At 35.3% G+C, this 15,373-nt stretch overlaps 2 protein-coding genes across 6 annotated transcripts in view; one reads left to right on the forward strand and one right to left on the reverse strand.

Moving 5' to 3' along the window:
- Positions 1–15,373, reverse strand: part of LOC129953938 (band 4.1-like protein 4) — a 399,888-nt gene that overhangs the window by 319,138 nt on the left and 65,377 nt on the right. The gene's annotated exons all lie outside the window — the stretch shown is intronic.
- LOC129940287 (uncharacterized) overlaps positions 1–15,373 on the forward strand; it is a 30,544-nt gene that overhangs the window by 3,822 nt on the left and 11,349 nt on the right. The window contains exon 2 of the mRNA XM_056048578.1: positions 10,825–10,963. Within this exon, the coding sequence (XP_055904553.1) occupies positions 10,825–10,963 (139 nt within the window). The remainder of the gene's footprint in view (positions 1–10,824; positions 10,964–15,373) is intronic.

The following is a 15,373-nucleotide window of genomic DNA, read 5'->3' on the forward strand; positions in this document are numbered from 1 at the left end:
GGTCATGTAGAGCGGATGGACATCAACGCTCCAGCCTGGAAGGTCTTCGAATCCAATCCCGATGAACGGCGCAGTAGAAGAAGACCGCGACTCAGGTGGCGCACCTTCAACCAAATTGGCGTGCGAAACTGGAGACAGCTAGCTAGGGACCGAGCTGGCTGGAGACGCATGTTGGTTGAGGCCCAGGTACACCCCGGACTGTAGCGCCACCTTAAGTAAGTAAGTAAGTAAGCCAACAGTCATTCCTGTCATGAAAAGTGCTTTATAAGCCGTTTGGATTAAAACTGTATGTCCGTACATCTCTAACAACAGTACTCGCACACAGGAATAGTCGAGAGTTGTAAGTCATAAGACCCTAGTTCTCAACGGGCTTAATTCAAAATTGAGGCTGATAACTTACCATTAGGCGAAAATTGAAGTTTTCTGTCGACGTAATTGAGACGATTAATCAACTAAGTCATTTTTTTTGTCGGGACTAATTTATGTAAAAAATACTGTCAATTGATTCTTGTCTAGAAATTTTACGAAATATCAGTCAATATCTGACATTTTTTTCTCAAGATATTTGAGGTGAAAATCAATTTCTGCCAATTTTTGGTAAATTTGTTCGGATTGGATTACAAATGAACAAGAGCTTATGTCATTCTTCGATAAATTTCGAAATTTTCAATTCGACATTCCAATCAAATATCCTTCAATGGGAACTTAGAAATATTTTTGTATTTTAATTGTGACTAACAATTTCTTCTGAATAAAATTTCTGAACGCAGCCTTCATTGAATCTCTTGAATGTTTACATAATTGCAGCAATGGAAACATCAAGAAAAAATGATTTTCGAGACATTTGAACATCCGATGCAGACAATTTTATGAGACTTTTAATGCAATATTTAGAAAACCAAGGTTGAAGTATAAACAAGCTTCTAGCTTCTGTATCTAATTTGGAGGCAAGGCAGCATTTTGACTTGAGTAGTTATTAATACTGGATAATTCACACTAAATCACAAATTCAATGTGTCTTCTGTTAATAATTTAAAGGTTATTGTACAAAGCTTAATTTATGAAAACAAGAAGTTAAAGGTCTGCTTATATGTTATAGGAATTTTTTAACGTATTGTCAATGTTATTCAAGAAGTCTTTCAAACCTTTCTTACCCATTTTCGCCTCTAACTGCCTTTTAACTGAATAATAATCACAAAACTGATTGATAACTAAGTTTCTTTTGTAAATTTTGCTTCAAAAGAAATCTCTCTCTCTTTGACTTTAGTGTTGTACTTTAAATTCACCTAAGCGAATGTTAAATAACTCTTTTGCTTCTCCTTTTCATAAAAACCACATTTTTATATAAAATCTTTGAAAAGAAAACTTCACAAAATGTGTTAATATGCAGATTTTACTTTCCTTTGATCTTTAACGTCAAATACCAGACTAGAAAAAGAAAACCACAAATCTTATTCATGTGCAAGTTTGCGTTAACTATAACTCTATAAACGCAATACAAATAAAAGGCTAAAAGACTATCCAGATTTCTTTATAAATCTTTCTTACACCTCTTGTGGTCTAAGTCTTTGAACATTTCTCTTTCTGGTTTAGACACCATCACCGTTAAAATATAGTTGACACTTTTGGCCCATACGCATAACGAGATTAAAATATCGTTGAAGCAATAAAGTTTCTTGCATTCCTTGAAGAAAATATAAAATTGCAACTGCCTACAGTCACTGTTAAAACAACGCATACACTTATGTAAAACAATCTTAAAACATTTTTCATGTTTTTATTTATAAACTACTTAATACCTCGTTTTAGAAAAACACCACCAATTTATTTGAGCTTTATTTCACTCTTATCCATTTGTCATAAACTAATAATAGTTTTAAAGGCAGATTAACACTTAACGAAAAATGTGTACCTGTAACTTTTCTTTTCAGAGAGAGTGTTGTTTGTAATAGAAATAACTATTTTCTTGCATTCAGGATTAGGATATTTATGATTTTCGTGAAAAGGTCTTTTAATGATCTCTCAGATATATGGCGTCAGATTTGGTGTGAAGTGTATCGAAATCGATGGAGAATAGCAATTTGAATTTATTTGACATCTGTCAAAATGACTTAATGTTCACACAAGCAAAGTATCACTCTTAATCCTTCTTCCCACATCTGTAAGCCCATACATGCTTCAATCTCTTAACAATGACGAAAAAATTAGATGAATGAATAACTTATAGAAAAACACCTACACACTTATGTCCAGAAGGCGCATTTTTAAGCGTTCCACACATCATAGGGTATACCTATAATATACCTACTCCTAACTCTATTATTTCAACATTACACTAACTGTTACCTACTCGTATTTTTAATGGATTTTTCATTACTTGCTCTTAAAAGATATTTGAAAACGAAGGGCTTATGGAAGAGACTAGGTTTGGAGTGTAATACGGTACTCCAACTGAACGTATATTAGATACTGCACAGTACATAACATAACCTACAATTGTGCAATTCCAATTATTATTTGAAATACCTCCATATAGAGATAGATACTTAAGGCTTTTTGCAAATAATGGATTTTGTGCACTTTATAGCCTAATGGAGATGAGGGAAAGAAGTTGCTATAGGACTGCAGATAAGAAACTCGCTTAAAAACAGGGTTGTTATATGTTTTGAAAATGTTTGGTTTTATAGATTCGATGGAATTCATCTTTCTCTAAGTAGCAATTACAGATATTTGACGATCGATAGACGGATAGATAGCCTAGACTTCGATAATCGACTTTCTTATCGACTTTTGTTTTAAATACGTTTCTAAGGTGTTTTTTTTTAAGTATGTTCGACTGTATTTTAATATATCTCTTTTATTTCAAAAACTTGATGAAAAAGGCAAAAACACTATTCTACTAATGAATAAAAGTTTCATTAAATTTTATTTAAGACAGATACTAAGGCTTTCAGCTAAAGAGTATTTTTGAACGTCTTATAAAGAGAGGGTTTCATAGCCCAAAACAACAGCGCGTAATTCTTCGTTTGATCTCAGCGTTGGTGCTGTTTTCTGTGTCCATAGCGGAGCCTAGCTAGACGAAGTCCTTAACTACCTCCAAGTTAAGTATGTCGACGGTGAACCGACCGTCGATAGTTTTGACCGAGACGTCACATCGGTGTTGTAGACCCTTTCTTGATGACAGAATGTAATTTGTTTTACCTTCATTAATCGTTAAACCCATTTTTGCCGCCTCTGCCTCAAAACTTACAAAAGCCCCATTGACATCAATCAATCAATAATGTCAATGTCATCAGCATTATGCTAGTTATTGGGCAGACTTTTAAAATGTAGTGCGAGTGCCTCTAGTGCCTATTTTTCCAAGGATGATGTTAAAGAAATCGAAACACATTGTCTAAGGCCTTATTTTACAGTTAAAGGTTCGGTTAAGTTGTTTCCAACCTTTAAAAAGCATGAAAAGTGAAAAGGTAAGACAGCAGATCATTATTAGAAATGAGAAAGAGTGTTGGAGATAAAACAGAGCCCTGGGGCACACCAGCATTTATTTTGTGGTTTTCAGACTTAAATTCATCCAATACAACTTGTATTGAACGTTTCGAAAGGTAATTACTAATCCAATAAAGGAGGGATTCATGAAAACCGAAAGCATGCATTTTCGAATGCTTTTGAAATATCAAGTGCAATAATCTTACTTTCTTCAAAACGATACAAAGATTTGCTCCACTGTTCTGCGAGATGAACCATGAGATCACCAGTGGACTTATTGCTACGAAAGCCGTACTGACGGTCAATAAGAATCTTTCGATCTTCGAGATATTTTTTTGAAATGATAATTAATCAGCGTTTCCATGACCTTGGAAAGAAGGGACTTAAGTGCAATCGGTTGATAATTAGAGGGTGAGGAAGATTGGCCTTTTTTGGGAATAGGCTAGACAAATGCAGTTTCCCATCCGCTCGGAACGACACCTGACACAGATAAAAAACTTACGCAGTGGTTTTGCCAGCGATGAAGAATACCTCTTTAGAACAATATCGGGGATACCATCCGGACCAGCGGATTTATGTTTGTTAAGATTTCTTAGGACTCTCGCCACAGTACGAGTGCGGAGTGTCATTAAAAACGAGCGTAGGGACCGAGGAAGAGTTCCTCATATTCTTGAGACCAATAAACAGAAGATGGGTGTCGATTTTGATGTTCCTGGGTTTCTTTCAGGATCTACAGTAATGTGAAGTTTTGATCGACTGTGAAATTTCCTGGTCTAAGGAATCATTGAGAAAGACTTATCAGGTTCTTGACGATGGGCTTTAGGCGTTCACATATTTCAGGCGAGAAAATTTTGTAAGCGATGTTAGGTAGACTGATTTCTCTATAGTTGGTGCAGTTAAGATGTTCTTCTTTTTCAGAATCAGGCAAACAATACTGAGGGTCCATTCATCAGGGCGTTCTTTCTTCTGACCATATCTTACTAATAAGTTGAATGCATGCTCCTAACCAAATTACCTCAGCTGCATTGTAGAGTTCGGCATTGAAGCCATACGTTTTTCTATGCAGAGGTGAGGTCAGGTAAAGTCAGCTAGGTTTCACTTTTCTTCTATCTTGTTTTAATATTTTGTTTTATAAACATTTTATATAGTCTAGTCGCTCAAGGCGCAGTGTCTTTACTCTGTAAATTTACTCAAAGATTTTTTAAATTCAAAGCAATTGATCTGTCGTTTTGTATGCATTTTCGGCTTGAGGCTTTACAAAAAATTGAAAAATATTTGTGTTACCTTGACAAAATTAAAATAAACAACACTGCTCACTGCATAACAGGTATTTTTTAATTTTTCCCTTTTCCGACACTCGACTTCAAGCCCAATTATATCACAATCCCCACGGAGAAATTCAAAAATTTTATTCGGCTGATCTTAAGCTTTAATTTGGTACCAGTCTCATGGGTGTACCATCTGGGCTAAAAAAAATGAGCAAACTCAATATTTTATCTTTTGACTGTCGGTCTATAAAAGAATAAAAGACTAAATAAAACCTTCAAAAATTGTCAGCACACTTAAGTGAAGAATATTGTTAAGCATTGCTATCAAGTAACTGTTGATTTCACTTATAATAGACCTTTTCAAAAAAACACCAATCCATATAACATTGCTGACCACTAGCTAAAGCATTCCTTCGAGGCTGATTTCTAACGCCACCATCTGCAAGGCAGCTTTAACCACAAGATAAACCCCTTATGCAAACTCGCGCGCGCCTAATAATAGTATCTCACTCAAATACAGTAAACGCGCGCTATTTTACTCTTTTGTTTTGTTGGTTTGGTATTTATTGTTCCTTCGCATTCCTTCTACAAATAAAGCAATCTCTTTCTCTATAAAGCTTAGAGAGGAGCCACTTAAGTGAAGGCATACCTTACCTTCAACGGCACAAATAGAGTACCCCACAAAAGCACAATGCTTGATGGTGTCTTACATTTTATTATTGTACTCTGTACAGAGGCCTCCTATAGTAAGTATAGGAGGCTCCCATATTTACGCTAATAGCTTGTAATATCCCGTTCATTGGTGCACAGCACAGCACATACCAAACCTTTACTTTTTGTATCTTAGCTATAGTATCTTAGAAAAGTTGAATAAGTATATAGAAATAGATACAACTTTCATGGACAATTGTATCAATTTTAGATCATAACCACACTCTTGGCAGCACCTACCTTACAAACCTAACCTATCTATATCATTTTGGATTGGGAGGGATATGCAAACCTATTTATGTGTCATTAGGATAAGTGAGAGCGCAATTATTACGAATATGTGTGCGATGCGCGTTTTTTATTGCAACTTGGTCTCGACAAACGTCGTCGCTCGTCGTCGTTGGTCGGTAGAGAAATATAAGTTCAGTTAACGAGAATCAAGGGCCAAGTATTGGATTCGTACTATTGACAAATTTTGCAGTAGGCCCAATTTTTATCGGTTCAAAATAATCAATCTCAAACTTTCAAAATAACAAATGTGTCGGTTGGATTATTTTTTTTTTCAAAGAAAATTTTGAAAATCCCGAAAATCGTGAGCTCGCAATACCCTTTTTTCGTTTTCTATATCTTAAGGAAGGATAAGGTATCGAATTCAAATAAAATACTGACTATTAATGACTCGTAAAAAAACACAAAGATAGTGACGCAAAAGCTGTCTCTATACTGAATATCTGAATACATTCTTAACATTTTGCTAACCATTTTTTTTTAACGAGCCCACTCGAATATCGGATGTGGAAAGTCGAGCAGAAGACACCATTGACTTGCTTCTTACCTCTGACACTATTACACTATTCTCTATCTCCTCTAAGCACATCTGACCATTGTGTTATATCAGCAAATTTCTTGTGCCAAAACTGGGAAGAGCTCCTATGAGAAACTTTTGACATTACGAGAAAGCCAACTGGGGCGGTCTCAACAACTATTTCATGATCTTTAACTGGTCAATATGCTTCCTCGATAGTGACGTGGACGCCAGCGCTGATATGATCACAAGTCCTTTTCTTGGGAAAGAGAACTTTTTTCCCGAACAGGGCTAAAAGCATCAGACCTAAAGAAAAAAGACTGATTAAAGCTGTAAAGAGGTTATTACTGTCAATGGGGTAATTTTCCGTTCTTTTAAAGTCAATCCAACTGAGGAAAACTGGAATAAGTTTAAGCAAGCCAGACAGGTCTTTCACGCCCATTTTCGACGAATCAAATACTTACATGACAAACAATCACTGCAAAAAATACTCCAATGTCATAAAAGCAGAACAAATTTTTAGTTAATGCGCGTAAGTGATTCTATGGAGTCAATCTTTTATCGTACGTGGCGAGAGTCCGAAAAAATCTCAACATACATACAAATTATGAAGAGGTGTTCTTCAATGCCGGCAAAACCCCTGCGCAAGCTTTTCCATCTGTCCTATTTCTCAGGTCTTGTTCGGAGCGGATGGGAGACAGCATTTGTAAAGCCCATCCACAAAAAAGTCGATTCTTCCTTATCCTCTAATTACCGATCGATTCCACTTATTTCCTTTTTTGCCAAGATCATATAAACGCTAATTAATTATCAACTCAAGAAATATCTCAAAGATTCAAAGCTTTTTATTGACGGACAGTATACGGCTTTTCCATGATTAGGAACAGTGGAGTAAACATTTACATCGTTTTGGAGAAAGTAATATTATTGCGCTTGATATTTTAAGAGCATTTGATAGGGTTTGGCATCAAGTTCTCTTATCGAAAAAACGTACTTTCAGTCTTCATGAAACCCTGCTTCATTGGATTAGTAATTACCTTTTGGATCGTTCAATACAAGTTGTTTTGGATGGGTTCAAGTCTGAAAACCACACAATAAATGCTGGTGTGTTCCAACTCCCAGGGCTCCGTTTTATCTCCAACACTCTTTCTCATTTTTATTAATGATCTCCTGTCTGCAACTTCTATACTGAATATCTCGATATTCTTAACCATATTTTGTGGAATGATCACATACGCGATATCGCCAAAAATGCCGCAAGATGTTTTGGTTTTCTAAGGCGATGCAAGAAGACCCCCCCCCCCTGACATGGTTGTTATCTACAAGACTTATATATACAAAGCTTGAGTATAACTGCAACTTACTTAAGCCTCTTGGACAGTATTAAACGTAGACCATTTAGATTGATTGGTGATACTTCCATCATAAGATCATTTAAGTTGCTCGAACATCGTCCAAATATTTCTTGTCGCACCATCTGTTACCTTTATTTTAACGGTTTATGCATATGAAATAGTCAGTTTCATTCCTCCCCTTAAACAGTTCAACCGTAATACTCGACCTTCTAGGAATGCTCATTAGTATACCCTTGAGACCAACTTCGGTCGTACTGTCAAATGCAGAGATTCGTTCTTTAATCGTACTACGCGAATAAGGAATGCCGTACCAGACTCTGCCTTTTCCAGTCATTGCAGTATTCAGAAATCAAAACCACTGTGCACCAAGACCAACATCTCCTTTCAAACCCTATCTCCTTTTCCTACTGCTCACACTGTGTCTTTGCGTCATAAGGCTAGTAATATCTCCTTGAGTGAGCGTCGTTATTGTCATCTTTAGATTCTGGAGATATTTGATATTAACCAAATTTGTCACTTTTTATTAAATTGCTATAGTGAGAAAAACACCTGCATCTTTTAATGATATTATCTGAAAAATTTAAATTTGCTTGAACTAGATACCTCCGTTAGGTCTTGAGTTACAATCAACGACGAAAAACATACCGAACGTCCTCAGACTCACTCACACACATCTCTCTAAGAGTATTTGATTTTGATCCTAGGAACCTTGTAATGTCAGGATTTGTTAAAATGTTCAATTTGAAGACCTATTCAAATAATTTCCATTGAGAAGTAAAACACAGACCTTACAGTAAACCCGTTTTTTGAAAGAATATTTTAACTGAAAGCCTCTTTTAATTTGTAAGTGTTTGTCAAGCAATTATCTTAAAAATTTTTAATTTTTCAGTTTAAAAAAAACTCTTTTTAGTGGAAAACCTTCGTCAAATATGACCGGAAATGCTTAAAGTTTTCATGGCGCCTTAATTCTTTTCCTTTGCGACTTTTCTTTAATTTTTCAAAACATAAGTACAATTATTTTTCCAGATTCTAATTTTTTGAATCCGCACCAGTAACTCTGACTTATTACTCAAGCGAAGTTCATTTAAGTGAGGGACCATGACATTTTGGCGTATCTCTTAAGAGGGTTTGATTCCGTTTGAAGGTTTGTGTCTTGCGACATTAATTTTGGTATCTGTGGCTTTTCTTCAAAATGATTTTGAATGTGGACTTTATTACGATTTAAATTAAAACTTCATATTATTCAAATTAAATGTCTTGAAGTCTAAAAGACCATGAGGTTTAAATAAATAAGACTTTAAAGGCTTGACATGCATATTAAAAAAAAAGAATTGATATTTTGACAAGACAGACAAACAAAATAAAAAAAATTACTTTGGGAGGGTAAAAACCCCCATAAAAATTCGATACCATCTCAAATGACTAAAAAAGAGCTAGAACGTCCAACCTTAGATGATGGCTTATGTATTTTTCAGATCTTAGACCTGTGGTGTGGCATTGTCTTGCGAGGAGTTAAATGCCCTCTGTTATTGTATATATCACTGGGAATTGAAGAGAACTATTACGAGTATATGGTCGCCTAGAAATTCTGAGGCTGACCGCACAGTTCTTGTTTCTATATCCACATCATGTACTCGTATGTCTGATGGTTATAGCTTATGGGTAATTGTTTTTAAGTGGAGCCGATTCAAGTTAATTTTTCATTATTTTTTTTGTTGTGTCTTCAATTCCCTTATGACTGCGCTATACACGTATGATAAGGCTTCTTTCATCCAATGGAAATATTGAGGATATCGATTAACTTTTTTCTTTATAATACTTCTGCTTCCATTCAGAGCTTATAACTTCCATCCCACACACACTGCGGCTTAGACGTTGTTCATAATATTTTCTATTGAGTGTCTGTAATTAATGATAACCGTATTCCAATTCTAATTCCAATCCCAACTATGCTATAAAATTGTGGCTTTCGTGGCTGCATTAAAGTATCTCGATAAATTAATATTGCTTTACACGCATTTCATTCTACGAGTATATGTAACGCACACGCTCATAAGCTATTAAAAATAAATAATGCACTTACTTAGATTCCATTTCCCTTCCTACACCCCCGCCCCTCATAATAATAATGCGGATAAAATAGTGTAATTAAAATGTTTGTGTTTTTTCTTTTTGTTTATATTAAAACCAATTTACACCGCACATTTATGGTTTTATAGATTTGTGTAGAACACGAAACATAATTTGTCATTTGTTGATTTATGAGATACAAGATGCCTTTAACGGTTCTCACTTATTTGATTTGAATTTTTGTATCTATAATTTAGTTTGACGTGACGATGGAAAATATTAATTATTTTAAACCAAGTATAGGTAAGTTATATGGTAGGTAGATAGGTTTATAGCAAACAAAAAGTTTCAATATGGTTTGAAGTATAATTTGTTATTCAAATGACATTGAATTGATGGAGAACAATAAATCCGAATCAGACTGGAACTAAAATTGTATCTTTTATGTATAGATATTTTATATAGAATCACCAGACAAAGGTATCTTATAAGAACATAAATATAATTCAAATGAGATGCTTTGGGATAAGAATTAACGGGCCATTTAGAAGATTTTGCTTTATAATAGCGTTTGATTTACATTAAATTGTGATAAAGGCTATTAACACCAAAAAAGTATCTAAATAGTCGTTGCCGTTGCTGTTAAACGTTAATGAATTCAATTCTGAAGTTTAACCTTGTAAGAAATTTGCAATTTATTTTGCTATTTTTTTTAAACGCCCAATGATAATAAAGTTGAGTTTTTAGGTCAAATTAAATTCAAGTTTTAAAATAGAAGTAAAAAGTTAATAAAATCATGAAAAAGGATTTACAAATAGGGATTTCTGGGGCTTTGAAGGGTGATTTCTTCCATATTGTTGTAGCTTCATTAGTACAATTCTCTTTCAATTCTTTGCCAAATTCACAAATAGCAATATTAAGCTCATACAAATATTCAAATAACTATCTTAATGAGATCCAAAAAGACAATTCTTTAAGAGGGGTACGTCAAGAAAAGCTACCTCGGCATTTTTAAACTGACCATTTTACCAGTAAAACTATGCAATGTTTTATTTCTCGCAATCAAATTGTTTTTTTTGAATGATGGCTCAAACTTTAATCCAGATTTTCGAGACATTTTTTTTTTTAGAGAGATACCAACTTGGACGAAGTAACTATAACCATATCTAAGCTGAAGTATAACAAATCCGCTGAAGCAAATGGCTTGAATGCCGAGCTTTTCGGAGCAGCTGGAGACAATTTAGTTAGGAGCATTCACCAACTTATTTGTAAGATATTGTTTGAAGAAAGCATGCCCCATGAATAGAACGTTAGTATTGCAGGTTGTCCTATACCGAAAAAAGTAGACCTTCTAAAATGCACTGACTATAAAGGCAATAGTCTCCTTAACATCGCTTACATATTCTTCTCTGCCGTAATATGTGAAGGTCCCATCGCCAAGACTTAATAGGTCCTTAGAGCACAGTAGTTCAAATATTTACATTATAGCATATTCTGGAAAAAACCCAAGAACATTAAATCGACACACAGCATCTCATCGATTTCAAAGCCTCATATGACAGCATCTATAAGCTTTAAAGAGTCATGTCTTATTTTGGCATCCTGCCAAACTCGTACGTTTATGCAAGTAGGCCATAAGAAACTCGCACTGCTTTATAAAGGTTGGAAACAACTTAACAGAACCTTTTGATGTCAAAAAAGGTTTTAGACACGGTAATGCGCTGTCATGCGATTTTTTAGCATCGTAGTTGAATGAAAAGTGCAGAGCTCCCACGTCCACAATAAAGGCACTATTTTTCAAAAATCTGTTCAATTACTAGCATATGCTTTATCAAAACGACGCACTACAGCGCTTATGGGATGTCAGGCTAGGTTGCCTTGAGATCGCCATTTCTAGCATATGCTGATGACATTGACATAATCGGAAGAACTCAGTGTGATGTTAATGGAGGTTTTGTAAGTATTGAGGTACAGGTGTCAAAGATGGGTTAAACGGGCAATCAAGGCAAAACAAAGTACATACTGTTATCAAAAAAGGACTAACAACACCGACGTCTCAGTCAAAACGTCACCATCGACAGACGTAACTTTAAGGCTTTGAGGTAGTTAAAGACTTTATCTACCTAGGCTCCGCTATGAACACAGAAAACATCACCACCGCTGAGATCAACCGAAAAATTACTGTAGCTATCCGGTGTTTCTACAATAAGAATTGAGCGACAAAGCCCTCTCTTGAGCGACCAAAGTGTCGCTGTATAAAACCCTTATCATCCCCGTCCCGCTATTAACTGAGACTAGTATTGGAGGCTTTAAATGTTTGTAAAAAAAACTGTCAATTGATTTTACCAAAACTTTGCAACAATATTTTTTTAAATACATAATAACTTAAGGGCTTTTTAATCGTTGCCCTAGAAATGTTTGTTATAGATTTTAGGGTTAATTATTTTGTTTTCTCATGAAGATAAATAATGGAAAGTGGACAAGCAAATTTTCCTGGCTAACAAAGAAATTGTAATTGACTTGAGAAACGAAGGTAAGACTTTGGACGAAATAGTAAAAAGGCCTCCTTCAAACTTTCAGTGTGTATTGAAGCAATTAAAAAATAAAAACAAATGCAGTAGCAAATACTGCACTCGTACTGTAGCGAGAGTCCTAAAAGATCTTAACAATCATAAATCTGCTGGTCCGGATGGTATCCCCGCTTTTGTTCTGAAGAGGTGTTCTTCATCGCTGGCGAAACCACTGCGTAAGCTTTTTCATCTGTCCTACTCCTCAGGTCTCGTTCCGAGCGGATGGAAAACTGCATTTGTCCAGCCTATTCCCAAGAAAGGCGAATCTTCCTCACCCTCTAATTACCGACCGATTGCACTTACGTCCCTCCTTTCCAAGGTCATGGAAACGCTGATTAATTATCAGCTCAAGAAATATCTTGAAGATAGCTTCTTAATGACCGACAATACGGCTTTCGTAACAATAGTTCCACTGGTGATATCCTGGTTCATCTCACCGAACAGTGGAACAAATCTTTACATAGTTTTGGAGAAAGTAAGATTATTGCACATGATATTTCAAAAGCATTTGATAGGGTTTGGTATCAGGCGCTCTTATCGAAAATGAGTGCTTTTGGTTTTCATGAATCCCTGCTTCATTGGTTTAGTAATTACCTTTCGAATCGTGCAATTCAAGTTGTATTGGATAGATTCAAGTCTAAAAACCACAAAATAAATGCTGGTGTGCCCCAGGATTCTGTTTTATCTCCAACACTCTTTCTCATTTTTATTAATGATCTCCTGTCTGCAACATCTAATCCAATACATTGTTTCGCTGACGTTAGATTCACACCCCTCTTCTTCGGATGTGGAACTGCAACGACAAAATATGATAAGCTCATTTAATTCCGACCTAAACAGCATTGTACAATGGGGAATAAGAAACCGCGTGGAATTTAATGCTTCGAAAACGCAATGCTGTCTTGTATCGTTAAAGCGAAGTATACCCCCCTTGCCATTATCCATAAATGGCACTTGCATCGAGGAAACTAAACATCTCGATATTCTCGGTATGTGGAACGATCACATACGCGATGTCGCGTAGGGTCGAAGTTTTTCTCCCCCTCTGATCTGGCTGTTATTTACAAGACTTATATACGTCCAAAGCTTGAGTATAACTCCCATATCTGGGCTGGTGCTACTGCAACTTACTTAAGCCAATGGATATTATTTAACGTAGAGCATTTAGATTGATTGGTGATATTACCATCATAAGATCATTTACGTCACTTGAACATCGTCGAAATGTTTCTTGTCGCACCCTCTTTTACCGTTATTTTAATGGTTTATGATCTAGAGAAATAGCCAGCTGCATTCCTCCCCTTTAACAGTTCAACCGTAATACTCGCGCTTCTAGGAATGCTCATCAATATACCCTCGAGCCCAACTTTGGTCGTACTGTCAAGTACAGAGATTGGTTCTTTAGACGTACTATGCGAATTTGGAATGCCTTGCCACACTCTGTCTTTCCCAGATATTGCAATATTCAGGAATTCAAAACCAATGTGCACCGACACCTCCTTTCAACCCCTCTCTCCCTTTCCTAGTGCTCACACTGTGTCTAATAAGGGTAGTTATTTTTTAATAAGCGCACGCTCGCTTATTATAAAAAAACAAGATCTGAGAGGACTGATCATCGTACTGGGAAGCGATCGCAGAAGACCCTAAGTAAAGTGCTCCTGTTACTGTCGGAAAATTGAAATGAATAGATGGAATTCATGTTTGTCCACATACAATGAATTTCTGGGTCATGCAATCCGGAAGAAGCCGTTTATACAAAAAGCAAGTAAGACAGCTAGAATGGACTGGAGAAATTTAAAACCTGCTGTAAAGCATGGTGGCAGCAATATTATGGTGTAGGGAAGTACGCCATCTTTCGGCGTTAGAACTTAGTTTTCATTGAGAGTACGGCACGATGGATAGATATTGGTACTCTGGGAAAACCCTCAGATCTCAACCCAATTGAGCACCTGTGGAATCATTTACGAGTATAGATAAAAAAATTCATCACCATACAATATCAAACAAAGCAGCCTCAAATTCGTCCTGTTTGAGGAATGAAACAATATTACTTCGGAAACGTCTTCCATGCTATTGCGTTCAATGAAAAAACGATTGCTGCAAGTCAAAAAATAAAGGTAGTCCTACGAGTTACTAGGCTTTGATATTTTTTAATTTCAATGCATTGCTTTTCAAAGGGATCAATGGAAAAAGCACGGAAACTTTTTTGTTATGATTTTTCTTTTACTTGCTGTAAATTGTTTAACATTTTAGGTTTTTTTCAATGAAACTTTATTTTTTTTGCTTTAAAAGTGTTTATTGTGTTAATTTCTCCAATTCCGACTCCAACTCCGAATCAACAAAAAAAAGGAGACTTTTTGGACAATTGTATTTCGAAAGATCCTGAAATTTCTTATTTTCTTATTATTCTTGTTATATGTCAATGCATAAATATGATTTACATAAGTTCACTATTCATCTTCTAGCAAAACATTTTGAATGCCATCACTGTTTTCTCTGGAACTTCGAACTAAAATATTCGAAGCTTTTCACAAAACATCGAATACAAAATTTCGTTCCAAGTACATAAGCCTAAATTTGAAATATTACTTGTTTGCATAATGATTACAATTTTTATGCCGTATCTGTTGGTTAATAATCTCATGTGAATAAAATATCAAAATTTACGACCAAATCCAAATTTGTATTTTCTAATGCATTTCTAATGTGCATATGAGGCTTAAGACTTATACTCGTAAATGTGATGTTTTTAATGAGTCCTAACAGTTATCAAACAACATTAGGTTCAAATTTATGAAGTTGTTGCACTAGTTAGTGGTGCTTAATACTTATGGTAATAAAATATTGTAAGCAAGTACATTATTTTATGTAAATTATTAATTATGGCTTTGGGTGTATAATAAAAATACCACATTAAAGATTTGATTATGGGTAAATTCAAAGCTCAGGTCTGCCAGTAATTAAATTCTAACGAAATTAAAATTTCAACAAGCATGTAACAAGACACGATTTGAATGGTAATGTAGTTTTCCATATTGACTTTAAAATCCTTAACTTTTTGAATTTTTCATCAAGTCGTCTTATTGATCATCAAATCATCTTCATATT

This window comes from Eupeodes corollae, chromosome 1 (assembly GCF_945859685.1).
Source record: "Eupeodes corollae chromosome 1, idEupCoro1.1, whole genome shotgun sequence".
Taxonomy (NCBI): Eukaryota; Metazoa; Arthropoda; class Insecta; order Diptera; family Syrphidae; genus Eupeodes; species Eupeodes corollae.